Here is a 15,791-nt window from a genome sequence, read left to right on the forward strand (position 1 = left end):
TGACAATAATGGTGCGGGTGGCCTCTGGGTGCTGAAACCTGGACGTCACCTTCTTCCCTTGGCCTCCCTCTCCTCCCTGGCCCCACTCTCCTACTTCCTTCTCTGACCGGTGTGTCCCCCAAGCCCCACCACTTCCTAAAAGCCAAGGGTCCTGGGTCTGCGTGGGCCCCCTTCCCATCCCACTGTTCTTCATCCTCAGGTTCCGTCTCCGCATGACTGTTGAGGGGCCAGCAGGACACAGTAGGAAGGAAGAGGCGCGATCTGCCATCTACAGACCTGGTGACCTTCTGACACCCTGGCAAGCCACCCAAATTCTCTGAGTCGATGTCCCTCGTCTGTGAAATCGGGGTAGTAGAGAATCACAGGATCCCGGCAGGCAGGCAGCAGGGCTCAGAGGGGGCACACACACAGGGCTGGCTGGTCCTGGGAGAGACTGGGCACATGAGCCACAGCCTCCCCTCCCCCAACACCCGCGCCAAACCAGCACGGGGTTCTCGCAGTGTCCAACCCAGCCAATTCTCTTCATCACACCACCGCAGCCCCGGCCCAGGCTGCCGTCATCTCTCACCGCATGGGGCAGCCAGCATCCACTCAGCCAGCCACAACACAGCAGTGCAGTCTTTTCAACCTGGATCCACTTATGTCTCACTCCCTCCTAAAATCTGAAAAAAATAGTATCCCACTACAGAGCACCCTGACATGGCCTCCTACCCGGGTCCCCAGCCTCAGGCCAGCCAAGGTCTCCCTGACTTTGCTGACTCTATTCACACCAGTTTTCTTTCAGCCCCTTGATTTCCAAATGCCCTCCAGACACAGAGCCTTTAAATACTTCTTTGACCAGCTACTGCCTTCTCATTTTTTTTTATTAAGGTATTATTGATAAACACTCTTATGAAGGTTTCACATGAAAATCAATGCGGTTACTACATTCACCTATATTATCAAGTCCCCACCCATACCCCAATGCAGTCACTGCCCATCAGTGTAGTAAGATGCCACAGAGTCACTGTGTGCCTTCTCTGTGCTACACTGTTCTCCCCGTGATCCCACACACACCATGTGTACTAAACATAATGCCCCTCAATCCCCTTCTCCCTCCCTCCCCACCCACCCTTTCCCACCCCTCCCCTTTGTAACCTCTAGTCCCTTCTTGGAGTCTGTGAGTCTGCTGCTGTTTTGTTCCTTCAGTTTTGTTTCGCTGTTATACTTCACAGATGAGGGAAATCATTTGGCACTTGTCTTTCTCCGCCTGGCTTATTTCACTGAGCATAATACCCTCCAGCTCCATCCATGTTGTTGCAAATGGCAGGATTTGTTTCTTTCTTATGGCTGAATAGTATTCCATTGTATATACGTACCACATCTTCTTTATCCATTCATCTACTGATGAACACTTAAGTTGCTTCCATATCTTGGGTACTGTAAATAGTGCTGCAATAAACATAGGGATGCATATGTCTTTTTGAATCTGAGAACTTGTATTCTTTGGGTAAATTCCAAGGAGTGGGATTCCCAGGTCAAATGGTATTTCTATTTTTAGTTTTTTGAGGAACCTCCATATTGCTTTCCACAATGGTTGAACTAGCTTACTTACATTCCCACCAGCTGTGTAGGAGGGTTCCCCTTTCTCCTCATCCTCGCCAGCATCTGTTGTTCTTAGTCTTTTTGAGGCTGGCCGTCCTTACTGGTGTGAGGTGTTATCTCATTGTGGTTTAATTTGCATTTCCCTGATAATTAGCGATGTGGAGCATCTTTTCATGTGCCTGTTGGCCATCTGAATTTCTTCTTTGGAGTTGTGTCTGTTCATATCCTCTGCCCATTTTTTAATCGGGTTATTTGCTTTTTGGGTGTTGAGGTGTGTGAGTTCTTTATATACTTTGGATGTTAACCCCTTGTCAGATATGTCATTTACAAATATATTCTCCCATACTGTAGGGTGCCTTTTTATTCTGTTGATGGTGTTCTTTGCTGTACAGAAGCTTTTTAGTTTGATGTAGTCCCATGTGTTCATTTTTGCTTTTGTTTCCTTTGCTCGAGGAGATGCATTCAGGAAGAAGTTGCTCGTGTTTATATTCAAGAGATGTTTGCCTATGTATCTTCTAAGAGTTTAATGGTTTCATGACTTACATTCAGGTTTTTGATCCATTTTGAGTTTACTTTTGTATATAGGGTTAAACAATAATCCAGTTTCATTCTCTTGCATGTAGCTGTCCAGTTTTGCCAACACTAGTTGTTGAAGAGGCTGTCATTTCCCCACTGTATGCCCAGAGCTCCTTTATCATATATTAATTGACCATATATGGTTGGGTTTATATCTGGGCTCTCTAGTCTGTTCCATTGGTCTATGGGTCTGTAATTGGGCCAGTACCAAATTGTCTTGATTACTGTGGCTTTGTAGTAGAGCTTGAAGTTGGGGAGCGTAATCCCCCCAGCTTTATTCTTCCTTCTCCAGATTGCTTTGGCTATTTGGGGTCTTTTGTGGTTCCATATGAATTTTTAAATGATTTTCTCTAGTTTGTTGAAGAATGCTGTTGGTATTTTGATAGGAATTGCATTGAATCTGTAGATTGCTTTAGGCAGGATGGCCATTTTAACAATATTAATTCTTCCTATCTATGAGCACAGGATGTGTTTCCATTTATTGGTATCTTATTTAGTTTCTCTCATGAGTTGTCCTGTAGTTTTCAGAGTATAGGTCTTTCACTTCCTTGTTTAGGTTTATTCCTCAGTATTTTATTCTTTTTGATGCAATTGTGAATGGAATTGTTTTCCTGATTTCTCTCTCTGCTAGTTCATTGTTAGTGTATAGGAATGCAACAGGTTTCTGTGTATTAATTTTGTGTCCTGCAACTTTGCTGAATTCAGATATCAGATCTAGCAGTTTAGGAGTGGATTCCTTAGGGTTTTTTTATATACAATATCATGTCATCTGCAAACAGTGACAGTGTAACTTCTTCCTTACCAATCTGGATGCCCTTTATTTCTTTGTGTTGTCTAATTGCTGTGGCAAGGACCTCCAGAGCTATGTTGAATGAAAGTGGAGAGAGTGGGCCGCCTTCTCATTGTTTTATTAATTCTTGAAAAGAAAATCTTTTTCATTATAAAATAGCATAGAGATAACTCCACAAAACAAAAATATACAATTATAACAAACTGAGAACCCAACTAACCACTACCTAGGCCAAGAAACAGACTACTACCAGCACTCCAGAAGCTCTTTTTCATGGCACATCTAACCACTACCCATCTCTTCCCAGATACAGACTTCTATGGTTATCATTTCCTTGTATGCAAGCTTAAACTCACAAGCAGGCAGGCCAAAACAGCTTAGAGTCTTATCTGTTCTGAACTGCATATAAATGGAATCATACAGAATGTACTCTTTTATGTCTGGCTTTTTTGTCCAGATAACATTAATACCATGATTAATCTTTAAATCAGCAGGCAACAGTTTATTTTCATCAATGTATAGTATTCCCTCGTAAGAGCATACCACCATATATCCATTTTACTGTTGACAGACATAGGGGTTGCTTCCATTTTTCAGCTATTACAAATAATACACTAGTAATATTTGTAAATACCCCTTGGAATACATTTGCTTACGTAAGCTTTTAGACACATACTTATTATCAGAATTGCTGGAATATAGGGTATAACTTTAAACTTCAACAGACACTGACAAAAATCTTCTAAAGTGGTATGCCCAATTGAATATTCCCATAACGGTAGATGAGAGCACCCGTGCACCTCATCTGTACGACTACCTGGAAGAGACACCAAATGTCAGGGAAGCACAGGGCAAGATATAGGGCGCTGGGGTGGGCTTCCATGCCCTCTCTGGGCATGCCACCCTCCCAGCACGTTAATGTGCTCACCAACCCAGACCTCCTGGAATCTCCTAGTTAAAGAGATTTTAGAACTCAATCTCCAGCCCCACTCTGCTCCTAGGAAGTTGAGGGTAAGGCTGAAAGTTCACACCTCTCATCACTTGTTTGGTCTTTTTCGTGACCAGCACTGAGTTACCTCATTGGCATTAACTCAGGTATAGGCAAAAAGGGCCTGTTATGCATAATGAAAGACACTCAAGAGCTCTGTGCCAAGAACCAGGGACAAAAAGTAAATTTATTTTGTATTATAACACACAGAAATACAACAGATCTTTTTACACTATCCTTGCATACAGGAACCCTACTGTGCTCATTTATTTACTATGATTTATCTACATACACTTGTAGACCTAAGAAAATGTATGTCATCTGCAAGTAATGACCTACCTTTTCTCTTCCTTTCCAATCCTTACACCTTTTTTTTTGCTTTACTGCAAATGCTGAACTGAAGTGATAATGGTGGACATCCATTTCTTGTTTGCATTTCAAGGGGAAAGCTACCAACATTTATCGTTAAACACGGTATTTGCTGTTTTTGTAGATACTCTTGATTAAGAAAGTGTCCCTAATTCCAGAGGTGAACAAAACACTGCCCAAGAGCAAATCCAGCCCGTCACCCATTTTTGTAATGAACACAGCCATGCCCATATTGCCTGTGGTAGCTTTCACACTACAATGCAAAGCTGAGTAGCTATCACAGAAACCACAGGGCCCACAGAACCTTAGGTATTTACTATCTGGCTCTTCATAGAAAAAGTTTGCTGACACCCCCCCACACACTTTCAGCTTGAAAATGAATCAATGTTGAATTTTATCAAAATTTTTTCTCGACATCTACTGAGAGGCTCATACGTTTTGTTTAGGCATTTTTCACCAGTGCTCATTAGTAATACTGGACTGGGCTTGTTATGACCTTATCAAGTTTTATACTACTGAGGTTTTACTAGTCTCATAAAGAGGTATGGAGAGTTCCCTCTTCTATTTCCTGGAAGAAGAAAACAGTAAAACTGGGATTACTTCTTCCTTAAATGTTTAGACTTCACTAGTAAAGTCATCTGGGCCTCAAGTTTTCCTTGTTGAAAGACTTTAAATGATGGATTCAGTATCTTTAATAGTTATAAAACAATTTACATTTTCTATTTCTTGTGTCAGTTTTAAACTGTGTTTTCCTAGGAATTTGTCCACTTTATCTAAATTTTCAAACTTACTTGTATAAAGTTGTTTGTAATACCTTATTCTTTTTAATGTCTATAGGATCTTTGGAGATGACCCCTTTTCATTCCTAACATTACTTATTTGCCTTCTCTATTTTTTTTTAATTACTCCTGCTGGGGTTTGTTAATTTTATCAGATCTTTCAAGAATCAGTTTTTGCCTTTGTTGATCCTTTCTAATAAATATTTTCCATTTCATTCAATTCTGCTTTTCATTATTTCCTTCATTCCATTTTCTTAGAGTTCAACTTGCTGCAGTTCTTCTACCTGACATACATGCCTAGTTCATGGATTTTCGGGATGCCTTCTAATATAAATGCACTTAGAACTATAAACCTCCCTCTAAACATGACTTCAGCATCCCATTAATTATATATATATTTGCTATCATTCAACTCAAAATATTTTCTAGCTTTGACTCATACATTACTTAGAAACAGATTTCTAAATTTCCAGATACATGGAGATTTTCATTTTATTGATTTCTAGCTTAATTCCACAGTCTGTAATTTCAATCCTTCAAATGCGTTGAGACATGCCTTGTGACCAGCACATAGTGAGTTTTAACAACTGTGCCTTTTGCATTTGAAAAGACTTTCAAATCTGCAATCGCTAGGTACGGTGTTCTATATTTGTCCATTAGATTAAGTTCAGTATGTATGTTGTTCAATTCTTCTACATGTTTACAAATTTTTTGTCAGCTTATCATAACAGCATCTGATACAGGTATGTTAAAATATCCCACTATGACTGTGGATTTATTTCCATTACAGTTGTATTAATTTTTCTTTTACATATTTTGAAATCACATTATTTATAGATTTAAAAGTATTATATCTAAATAAACCTTTTATCATGTATCAGTATATCTTTATTAAATCTTGCCTTCAAAGCCTATTTTGTCTGAAAGTAAAACAGCTATACCAACTTTTGGTTGGTGTGTGCACAGTATTTTTTCCCATTCTTTTTTTTTACTTTCAAATCTTTATTATTATTCTTTGTTTTAAATACGTCTCTTTTAAATAGCCTCATTTTGTTCTCACCTGACAATCTCTGTCCTTTAGCTAGAGCACTCAAGTCCACTTACACTTAATGTAATTACTGATATGCTGGGATTTAAGTCTATTGACTTAATGTTTTCTTTCTATCTGTTCCACATGTTCAGTGTTCCCCTTTTCTCTCCTTTCTTGCCTTCTTTCAGATTTAGAATTTCTTATTACTCAATTATTCTGCCTTTTAGCTTTGATATCATTTAGTATTTCACAGTTTAGTAGCTACCACACAGGTTACTACAAATGTATCCCTGACTTGTCTAACAGTAACTGATTCTTTTTTCTTCTTCCTGGAAACGAAAGGACCTTAAAACACTTTCAGCCCATTTACTTCCTTTCTGATTTCTAATGCCATTGTATGTATTTTAATTCTCTGTATATTTTAAACCCAAAGACTTAAGTAATTTTTACAGTTGATAATCATTTGGTCTTTTCCATGTAGATATCCTTTTTGTTCTTCATTCCTTCAGGCAACTCTAACCTTTCACTTGAGACCATTTTCCTTCAGCCAAAACACAAACAAAAAGCACCTCTTTGTTTCCTTTAGTGTGGGGTCTGCTCACAAAATATTATTTTTGTTTATTTGAAAATGTCTTTATTCCAGATTTCTAAAGGATCTTTTTCTGAGTAAAGGATTCTGAGTTAGCAGTTTCTTTCAGCACTTAAATTTCAGTTGACTTCACTTTCCCAGGGATTCTATGAAGAACACAGATATCAATCTAACTGTTGATTTTTGGAGGGTAATCTGTCTCCCACTTACTTTCAAGTCTCCTTTTTTATCTGTGGTTTTAGTATTTTTATTATGAAATGACCAAATGTGGTTTTCTTTATGTTCACAGGGCTATAGAATTTGTGGATGGCACCTTTTAATAGTTGTGGGAATTCTCAGGCATTATCTTTTCAAATACTATTTTGGCGCAATTTTCTTTCGCCTCTCTTTCTGGAATGACAGACACAAATTAGACCTTCTCACTGTTATTTATGACTCCTGCCCTGTCTTCTAATTTTTTCCTTTTTTTCTTTTTTGATGTTTCCAGGCTTCCTTGTGGGTATTTTCCTTTGAGCTATCTTCTGGGGTCACTAAATTCCTTCTTCAGCTGTGTCTAATCTACCACCCTTCCTTTGAGAAGCTAATCTGATCATATTTTTCAGTTTCAGAATTTTCATTTGGTTCTTTTTTAAGTTTCTAATTCTCTGACAAAACTCTCAATATGGTGTTTTACCTCCTTAAACATAGCAACCAGAAGTGTTTCAAAGTCTGCACCTGATATATAGAGCCCCATCTGTCTTTATAGTCTCTTGTTCTATTGGTTTTAACTCATGTGGCCTTGCCTCCTTGTGTGTCTCTTTTCCACTGCATGCAGAACACTGAGTTCACGACATGGCTTGTGAACATAACTGGGGGACTGAATGATGTTAGATCCCTCTACGGAAGAGTAAAGCTGTTTCTGTTAGGAAGCTACAGGCAGTAGTGCTCTGGGATTACTTTTCCTAACTTCAGAGACCTGACATGAAGTACAGCCCTTGGGAAGTCCAACCTCTGGTTCATCCTCACATTCAGGAAGTGGCTTGTGGGGATCCCAATACAAATTAAGGTGGTTAATTAAGGGAGTTCACAAAGGACCGCTGCCTTTTGGCAGACCCTGATGCCTCAGCAGCCCCAGGCAGTTCCGACAGCCTCGCAGAGTTCAGCATCTCAGCTTCCCCTTCAGAACTGATATATGGTCCTGTATTAGTTTCCTACGGCTGCCCCATAACTAAGTACCACAGACTGGGAGGCTTAAACAACAGAAATTTGAGTCTAAATTTGAGTCCAATGAGAAGTCTAAAATCAAGGTGTCAGCACGGCCACACACTCCCTCCAAAGGATTCAGGGGAGATTCCATCCATTACCTCCTCTAGTGGCCCCACCAGTCTTTGATCTGTGGCTGCATAAATCTAATATCTGGCTCTGCTGTCACATGGCCTTTCTCTCTCTGTGTGCCTTTATGTCCAAATCTCCTTCCCCTTTCTCTTATAAAGACACCAAGCATTAGAGTCCACCCTAAATCCAGGATGATTTCATCACAAGATCCTCAACTAATTCTATCTGTAAAGACCCTATTCCCAAATAAGTTCACATTCTGAGGTCCCAGCTGAACATGAATTTGGCAGGGGACACTATTCCCACACAGACCCTACTGCTGACCCCAAGGTAAAAAGCACTTCAAACTCCCCAGATCCCAGCCCCATAATCCTGCATTATCTTATTAGCCCTCTTCCATTAGTAGACGGTGCCTGGCAGAGTGGGTAGTCAGTTCCTCGGTCCATCATTACCAGAAGCAGAGTCACTTCTTACTACTCACCTTTCAAGTTGCCAAATAGTCCTTTCCTCGAGAAGCCCTTCCCATACCTCCCTAACAGGTCAAATTCACCTAGCGAACATCCTCCCAAAGCACTCCAGACTCTCTGTCCAGCACTCATTGCCATCACAACACCACATTAACTGCGTGATTATTTTATTAATGTCTGTCTTATCTTCAGACTATTAGCTCTGGGAAATTTTTATTGTTGTTCAGTAATGTACCCCAAGTACCTAGCACACTTAACAAGTTTAACGTCTCCTATATTTACTGAGTTAGATTTTATTTGTGAAATAAAGAAAATAACACCTAGCCCACGATATTCCCACTAGTATTCAATAAATTAACAATTTTTAAAAGAGTCTTTCATTGCTAATTGTATGCCAGATTCATTTCTATTTGCTCTTCTGGCTGCTAGAAGCCGAGACTCACCCAGATCAGCGTGAGCGGAGGAGGAGGGGTTCAGGGAGATGGCTACTATCTAAGATACAAAATGTGAACAACCAGAAAGCCAGAAATAATCATAAAAGTAACCATTTGTTGAATGCTTACAATATGTCAGGCACTATGCTATGGTTATACATAGATTATTCTGTTTAATTCTATGAGTTATTACCATCATTTCTATTTTATGAATCTGAGAACTATTATTATCATTTCTATTTTTCAGATATGGAAATTGAGGCTCAGGAACACACACTTAACATTTACTGTCACTACTGCTGACCTCAAAACTATATTATCCCTGTTTACAGAGTAGGAAACCAAGTCGTGAGATTTAGAAACTTGTGCATCCATGATCGTGCCTCATAAACAGGAGAGCAAGACACAAATCGACTTCATTTGACACCAAAGTTAGGCTCTTCAGCACTACTACGCATTAGCTTTAACAATACTTTTGCAACACTTCACACCCACTAGGATGGCTACAAAGAAACATAGTAACTGAGCACACAGAAAAACTGAAATTCTCATACATTACTGGCGGGATTGTAAAACCGAGCAGCCACTTTGAAAAATGGTCTGGCAGTTTCTTGAAGGTTAAGCACTGAGCTACCTATCATGTGACCTAGCAGATCCACTCCTAGGCATATGCCCAACAGAAATAAAACATATGTCCACACAAAAACTTGTATGTAAATGCTCATAGCAGTGTTAACCTCGAATAGCCAAAAAGTGGAAATAACCCAAATGCCCATCAACTGCTGAATGTAAATAAGGTGTGGTATCCCATACAATGGGATATTATTCAGCAATAAAAAGGAATGAAGGCACATGGTACAGCGTGGATGGACTCTGAACATATTATGCTAAGTGAAAGAAGCCAGACACAAAATACACAGACTGCATGATTCTATTTATATGAAATGTCCATAGTTGGCAAATCTATAAGACAGAAAGTAGATTAGCAGTTGCCCAAGGTTGCAAGAGCCTGGAAGAAATGAGAAGTGAAGGCTGATGGTTATGGGGTTTCCTTCTGGGGTGATGAAAACATTCTAAAATTGGCTGTGGTTATGGCTGCACATTATCTGTGAATACACTAAAAGCCACTGAACTGTACATTTTAAATGGGTGAACTGTATGGTATGTGAGTTATATCTTAATAAAGCTCGTATCTTTTGAAGTCTTTTACAATGTGAATGTCTTACCCAATTTCTACTAGCCTTCATTTCACATTAGGAAAACAAATGCCTTATTTAAATTTGAGATCAGGAATATAAGCACTCTATGCACAACGCCAACCAAACATGTTAACTTTTTTTTATTTAAATAAGTTCTATCTATCTTAACTGAAAGACTTCACAGAATCACACTGTTCTTTACTCAAATTTCAAAATACCTTATAATGTGTTAGTGAATTACTTTACCAGTGTATTCGCTCCATTTTCTTTTTTCCACTCCAGCTATGTGGTCCTAATGTCACTACTGTGTCCTCTGGTTAGGAAATACAAATGAAGTCATGTGTTTGCTGAGGACAGTTGGAACGTATGAAAACATCAGACATATGTGAAATGCTCAACTAATAAGCTACCATCCCAAATCTACACACATCAAGTTTGCAGTATGCTTGGAAAAAACCTTGGAGGAAAGTTTTAAAAGAACCTCATAAACTAAAGATTTATTTGGAAGTTGGTAAGGCTTCCCTTTACACCCATATAATCAAAGTCTGGCCCACGCACCATCAGCAGCAGTATCTCGTGGGAGCTGATTAAAAAAGGCAGAACTTCAAGCCCCACCCCAGATTTATTCAACCAGAATCTGCATTTTAGCAAGATCCCCAGGGGATGTGACTGCACATTAAAATTTGAGAAGCACTGTCATAAGGTACTTCCTTTCCTTTTTCCATTAAGACTGCTCTAAACTTGCACTGGACTAATATTTCCAACACTTGACATACACGCAGCTCTGGTCCTGGGCCAGCTGGCCCTCGGTTCCATTGCTCCCTCTTTTGCCCTGTTCCAAACTGCAGTGGGGCTGATCCCTGAAGGGCAGATCCCTGCTTTCCCAAGCAGGAGCCGGACTAGTGTCCCACAGCAGCCATGCCCTCCCAAGGCGCCTTCCCCTCCCCTCTCCTCCCCACAAGGACCCTTGGTGGTTCCAGCCTCTGGTGGGTGGATCTGATATGCGCCTCCTCCCTGCGTCCTCTAACGCAGGGCTGGCAGTGGTTTCCTATGTGTTGCCTCATCAGGGTTGCCTCACTGCCCACTGTTTGCATTCATAGTTCTTCATCACCTGCGCGACCACTTCCCTACATTAAATTCTGTTTTAAATACTTAAAAGTGGGTTCACTTTCCCTTTTTGCACCCAGAATGATACCCCATACAGTTCTGGATATTTCTCTTATGCACCACATACTTTCTGTAGGGGAATTTTCTGAATGGTTTATCTGCCTAAAAAAAAGGGGGTGGGGGTGGGGATGATACTGCATACATGGTAAACCTCACACCTCCAATTCTGACAATCGCTTAACAACCCCAAAGAAAAAGCAGCTTTAACTATTTGCACAGCGATGTAAAAACATTCAGAAACTCAAGTCCTCAGGGTGTATTTTTAACACTGTACCCACCACTCCTCAGCAAGAACAGCTGGTATGGTAGCTATTGTTTTAGGGGAGTAAAAACTGCCTCCTTGAAGAGCAGAATTCTGGACAAATACTGGAATCTCTCAGAGATGAAACCTTAATCACACTGTAAGTCACATGCTCTCCCCCACACCGGGCACATACCATGCTCAAGGACCAAGCAACAGGACAGAGCAACTCCTAGCAGTGCCATTTAAGGGCCACCTGGAGATCTTCCTAAAAGCACACCAGACCAGTCACTGCCATGCTTTGAATAACCTTCAGTGGCTCCCTCTTCTCCAAGGCCAAAAACCCAAAACCAGACCCTGCCCTTCAACATCCATCCTGGTCTACCTTCCCAGCCTCTTCCTAATGCCTCTCAGCCTGCCCCATTCCCAGGTATGCCTAACCTTTAGATACAATATTCAACTACGTGGGAAGCCCTTCCTTCCCCACTTGGCCTGGAAAACCCTTTCCCTTAAGATCCTGCCTTAAAGGGGATCTCCTCCTCCCTGCCTCCCAGGGTAGGTGGATTCTCCCTCCTCTGAGCTTCCACAGCACTTACTATGTCATACTGTCACCTCATAGGTGACCATCTGCTACAGACTGGGAACCCTAGATAGATAAATTGCCTTCCATCTTGGTATCCTGACTGTGGTTCAAATCCAGATCCAAATCTACTACCTGTTCACCCTGGGCAAGTCACCTAACCCTCCTACCTGGACTTCCAATTCCAGAAGATGGACATAATAGGTAACACCCATCTCAATGGGTTATCAATATACTATGAATAGTATATAGTTACATACTAAATGAGTTATCCCATGTAAAGTGCTGTAAAGTTAACCCAAGAAAAGGGCCTAGCACCCAGTAAGCAAGCACTGAGGAATTACTATCATTATAATTATTACTATTACTGTTCAACACCTCTTTGCTGAGTAACTGGAACACTTCACAATAAACCTGCTTGTAACATGTTAGGATGAGAGATTATCCCACCACAGATCTCAAAGGCTGACAGGAGAGAAAGCAAGAAATGGCTTCCACGGTAAAAGTGCCAGCTGAACCAAACTGGCCCCAGAGGAAAAGCGCATTGCAGCAGGATGAGAAAGTCTGTGCCGGCTGGACCTGCTGGGGCTGCTCCGAGAGCGGGCCTGCCCGCAGCCACCTGTCCGGCCACCTGCCTGAGGAAGCCCTGTTTCAACGGAGAGGGCTCACCTGTAGCAAAAACTGTAAGCAGTTTTCAACAGGAACCGCAATGGGAAAACAAAGGGTGCAACTTTTCCTCCGGGAGAAAGGAAATGCGTCTTTCTGCAGCTAATCTTTAGCGTCTGGAGTGCTCCATGGAGAGTTAGGTGCCAAGCGGGTATGCAGCCAGGAAAAGCCCCCTCTCCGCGCTTCCCCGAGGAGGGGGAGAAAGACAGTCATATAACGCGCATCCTTTCCCTCCCTTTCGGGCACCAAAACACACGCGTGTAAACGAGCCCCCACAGACGGATCCAACTGGAATTCTCAGGGGAACACAGGGTAGTCTGCACAGCACCCTGCACAGGCGGGAAATAGCCTGACCAGTCCTGAGCAACGCGCACAACCCGGGGCTCGGGAAGCGCACGCCTGCGGGGCGCAGCCAGGAGTCCCCATTTCTGGTGACCTCGCCCCCCACCTCTAGGCCTCAGTTTCCTCCCGATCCTTGCAGCGCGGGGCTGCCTCGCGGCCCACCGCGGCGTCGACCCCGACCCCGGCGCGCCGCCGCACCCGTCCGGCCCCGCGCGTTGCCCACCTGCGCCCCCGGCCCGGGATCCCGCCGCCGCCCCGCCGAGAGCGCGCTCTGCCCCAGCGCGGGCGGAGCGCCCGGCCCGTTACCCCGCGAGGCGCCCTCCGCGTGGGCAGCGGCGGCCGTGGGACACCCAGCCGGGCCTGGGCGGCTGCTCGGGCCGCGCCGCGGGCCTCACGGGGCTGCCGCGGAGAGAGGGGCGCGCGCCCGGGCCGCCGCCACGGACTCACCTTCTGACGGATCTGGCCGGACGTGGACACCTTACGGATGAGCTTCTGCGGGGAGCCGGGCTCCGCCTCGGGCTCGCTGTCCGACGACTCCTCGGGCGGCGGCGGCGGAGAGGACTGCTGCGGGCCCGGCGGAGGGGCACCCGCCGCCGCCGCCATGCTGCCGGCCAGCGCGCGCACAGCGGCTGGGGGCGGCCCGGGGCGGGGCCTGTCCGGGCGGGGGCGGGGCCGAGGCGGCCCATCGCTCCGCCCCTCCGCGCCCCCTGCCGGCCGCGCTCGCACCCGCCTCTGCTCCAGGGCCCCTCGGCCCCCAGCGGCGGTGTCCCGGGGAATCTCAGCTTTAGCATGTTTGTTTTCCACCTGGGACAGTTTGTGGGTTTTTCGCTTCCATGTTCACTTTCTTTTCATCTTTAACCTCTTTCAAGAGTCTAAGTGGCCTCCAGAGGCCCGGGACCGTGTCGTTCTTGCATTTAGTGGGTAGTTGCACGATAAGCAGTTCGGGGAGTGGATGAACACGTACATGAAGGAAGGAGAGAAAGAATACTTGCACGAGCCTCGGATGCCAGAACGGGGACACACGATTCAACTCGGATAGGCTTCCTGGAGAAAAAGATGTTTAAGAAAAAACGGAAAATGTGAGCCAGAGTTGCCCCTACGGGGACCTGGGAAACCCGTATTCTAGGTTGGAGAGACCAGCGTGTTACAAGGCCTAGAGGCAAGAAAAAACAAGCATCAAGGAAATAAAAAGGGAAGCTGTAGCCTAAAGGGAGGAAAATAACACGAAGAGATGGGCCTGTTGTTTGACCTGGTGCGCAGGGCACACAGAGCCTTGTAAATCTGATAGGGGGATTGGTCTTTTATGCCCAGTCCTAAACCCCACAGGAAGCCCTTGAGGGACTTTAACTGTGGGCGGGGCGGGGCCACAAAGCAGGAACTGTGATCCAGGCTTTGAAGTAATCAGAGCAGGTGGCTCCCCTGGATTATTGGGAGGGGCTGCAAAGATAGAGAAGTGGACTCGGGAGAGGAGTGATCCATAGGTGGTAGGTAGTGGCAGCTGGGATGAGCCCCGGGATTCTGACTAGGACCACTGCCTGGTGGGTAGGGGGAGCCTTCACTGGAGGGAGTGGAGAGTGCAGCTGAAGATGAGATCAGTTGAGCTATGCTGCCCTTTGGGGCATCCAGGTGGGGAAGGGCTTAGTGCCACCTGAGAGGGGCAAACCTGTTGGGCACTGCCAAGTGTCCCCTTGTTCTTTCATAGGACAGCTGCTAGAGACTCAGTGGCCTCTGGCAAGCTCTGGCCCCCACTGTACTGCGAAATGCTTTCCGGAGGCAAAACAAGCAAACACACCCTCATCAGGGACCACAGAGTAGCATCCAGCATGGGTACTTGGCCAGGGGAATGGACTCACAGCCAGGACAGAGCGTGCCAGGGCCTAATGCAGGAACACTCTGGAACAGACTGAGGTCCCCTGGTGCACTGCCCCAAGCTGTAGTCATAGCCACATGTGTCTGCTTCAATTTCAATCTCAATTAATTTACATTAAATTTTCAGTTTCTCAGTCACACTAGCCATATTTCAAGTGCTCAATAGCCACATGTGGCTTAGCAGCCACCATGCAGGATAACACAAACACAGAACATTTCCATCATCCCAGAAAGGAGTGCAATGCAGAGGACAGTGACGGCTCCCGTGCGCTGACCACCGCGCACATGCCAGACAACTGACCAGCAATTCCAATCCCCACAGGAGCCTCACAGAGCAAGCCTGATGGTCCGACTCTGGAACTGAGACTGTTACCTGAGTGTCAGATGCCTCTCCTGAAGAGCGCCAGGGAGGCAGGGTGTGAACCTGAACTATATCATCCCAAGTCCTGCTGCTCCAGGCCGTCTCTCCCAGGAGGCTGAGGCCAGAAAGAACTCGTTAAGAATAAGGAGAGGGGCCCTGTATGGGCTGAATTGTGTCACCTGAAGTCCTAATGCCCAGTACCTTAGAATCTGGCCGTATTAGGAGATAGGATCTTTAAACAGGTATTCTAGTTAAAGTAAGGCCATTCAGGTGGCTAATACCAATATGACTGGGGTCCTTACATGAAGAAATTTGGACACAGAGAAGCTCAGAGGGAAGACCATGTGAAGACACATGGAGAAACCACCTGCGAGCCAAGGAGAGAGGCCTCAGAAGAAACTGCCAACCGCTGAGCTCAGACTTCTGGTCCCCAGGACTGTGAGAAA

The 15,791-nt window shown here is 44.3% G+C and overlaps 1 protein-coding gene across 2 annotated transcripts in view; it reads right to left on the reverse strand.

Annotated features, from left to right (window-relative positions):
* Positions 1-13,752, reverse strand: part of DGKD (diacylglycerol kinase delta) — a 105,046-nt gene extending 91,294 nt beyond the window's left edge. For both annotated transcript variants that reach the window (XM_057503400.1, XM_036911581.2), the window contains exon 1: positions 13,563-13,752. In XM_057503400.1, the coding sequence (XP_057359383.1) occupies positions 13,563-13,718 (156 nt within the window). In that variant the 5' untranslated portion in view covers positions 13,719-13,752. The remainder of the gene's footprint in view (positions 1-13,562) is intronic.
* Between the last annotated feature and the right edge of the window lie 2,039 nt (positions 13,753-15,791).

This window comes from Manis pentadactyla, chromosome 6, assembly GCF_030020395.1.
Source record: "Manis pentadactyla isolate mManPen7 chromosome 6, mManPen7.hap1, whole genome shotgun sequence".
NCBI classification, from domain to species: Eukaryota; Metazoa; Chordata; class Mammalia; order Pholidota; family Manidae; genus Manis; species Manis pentadactyla.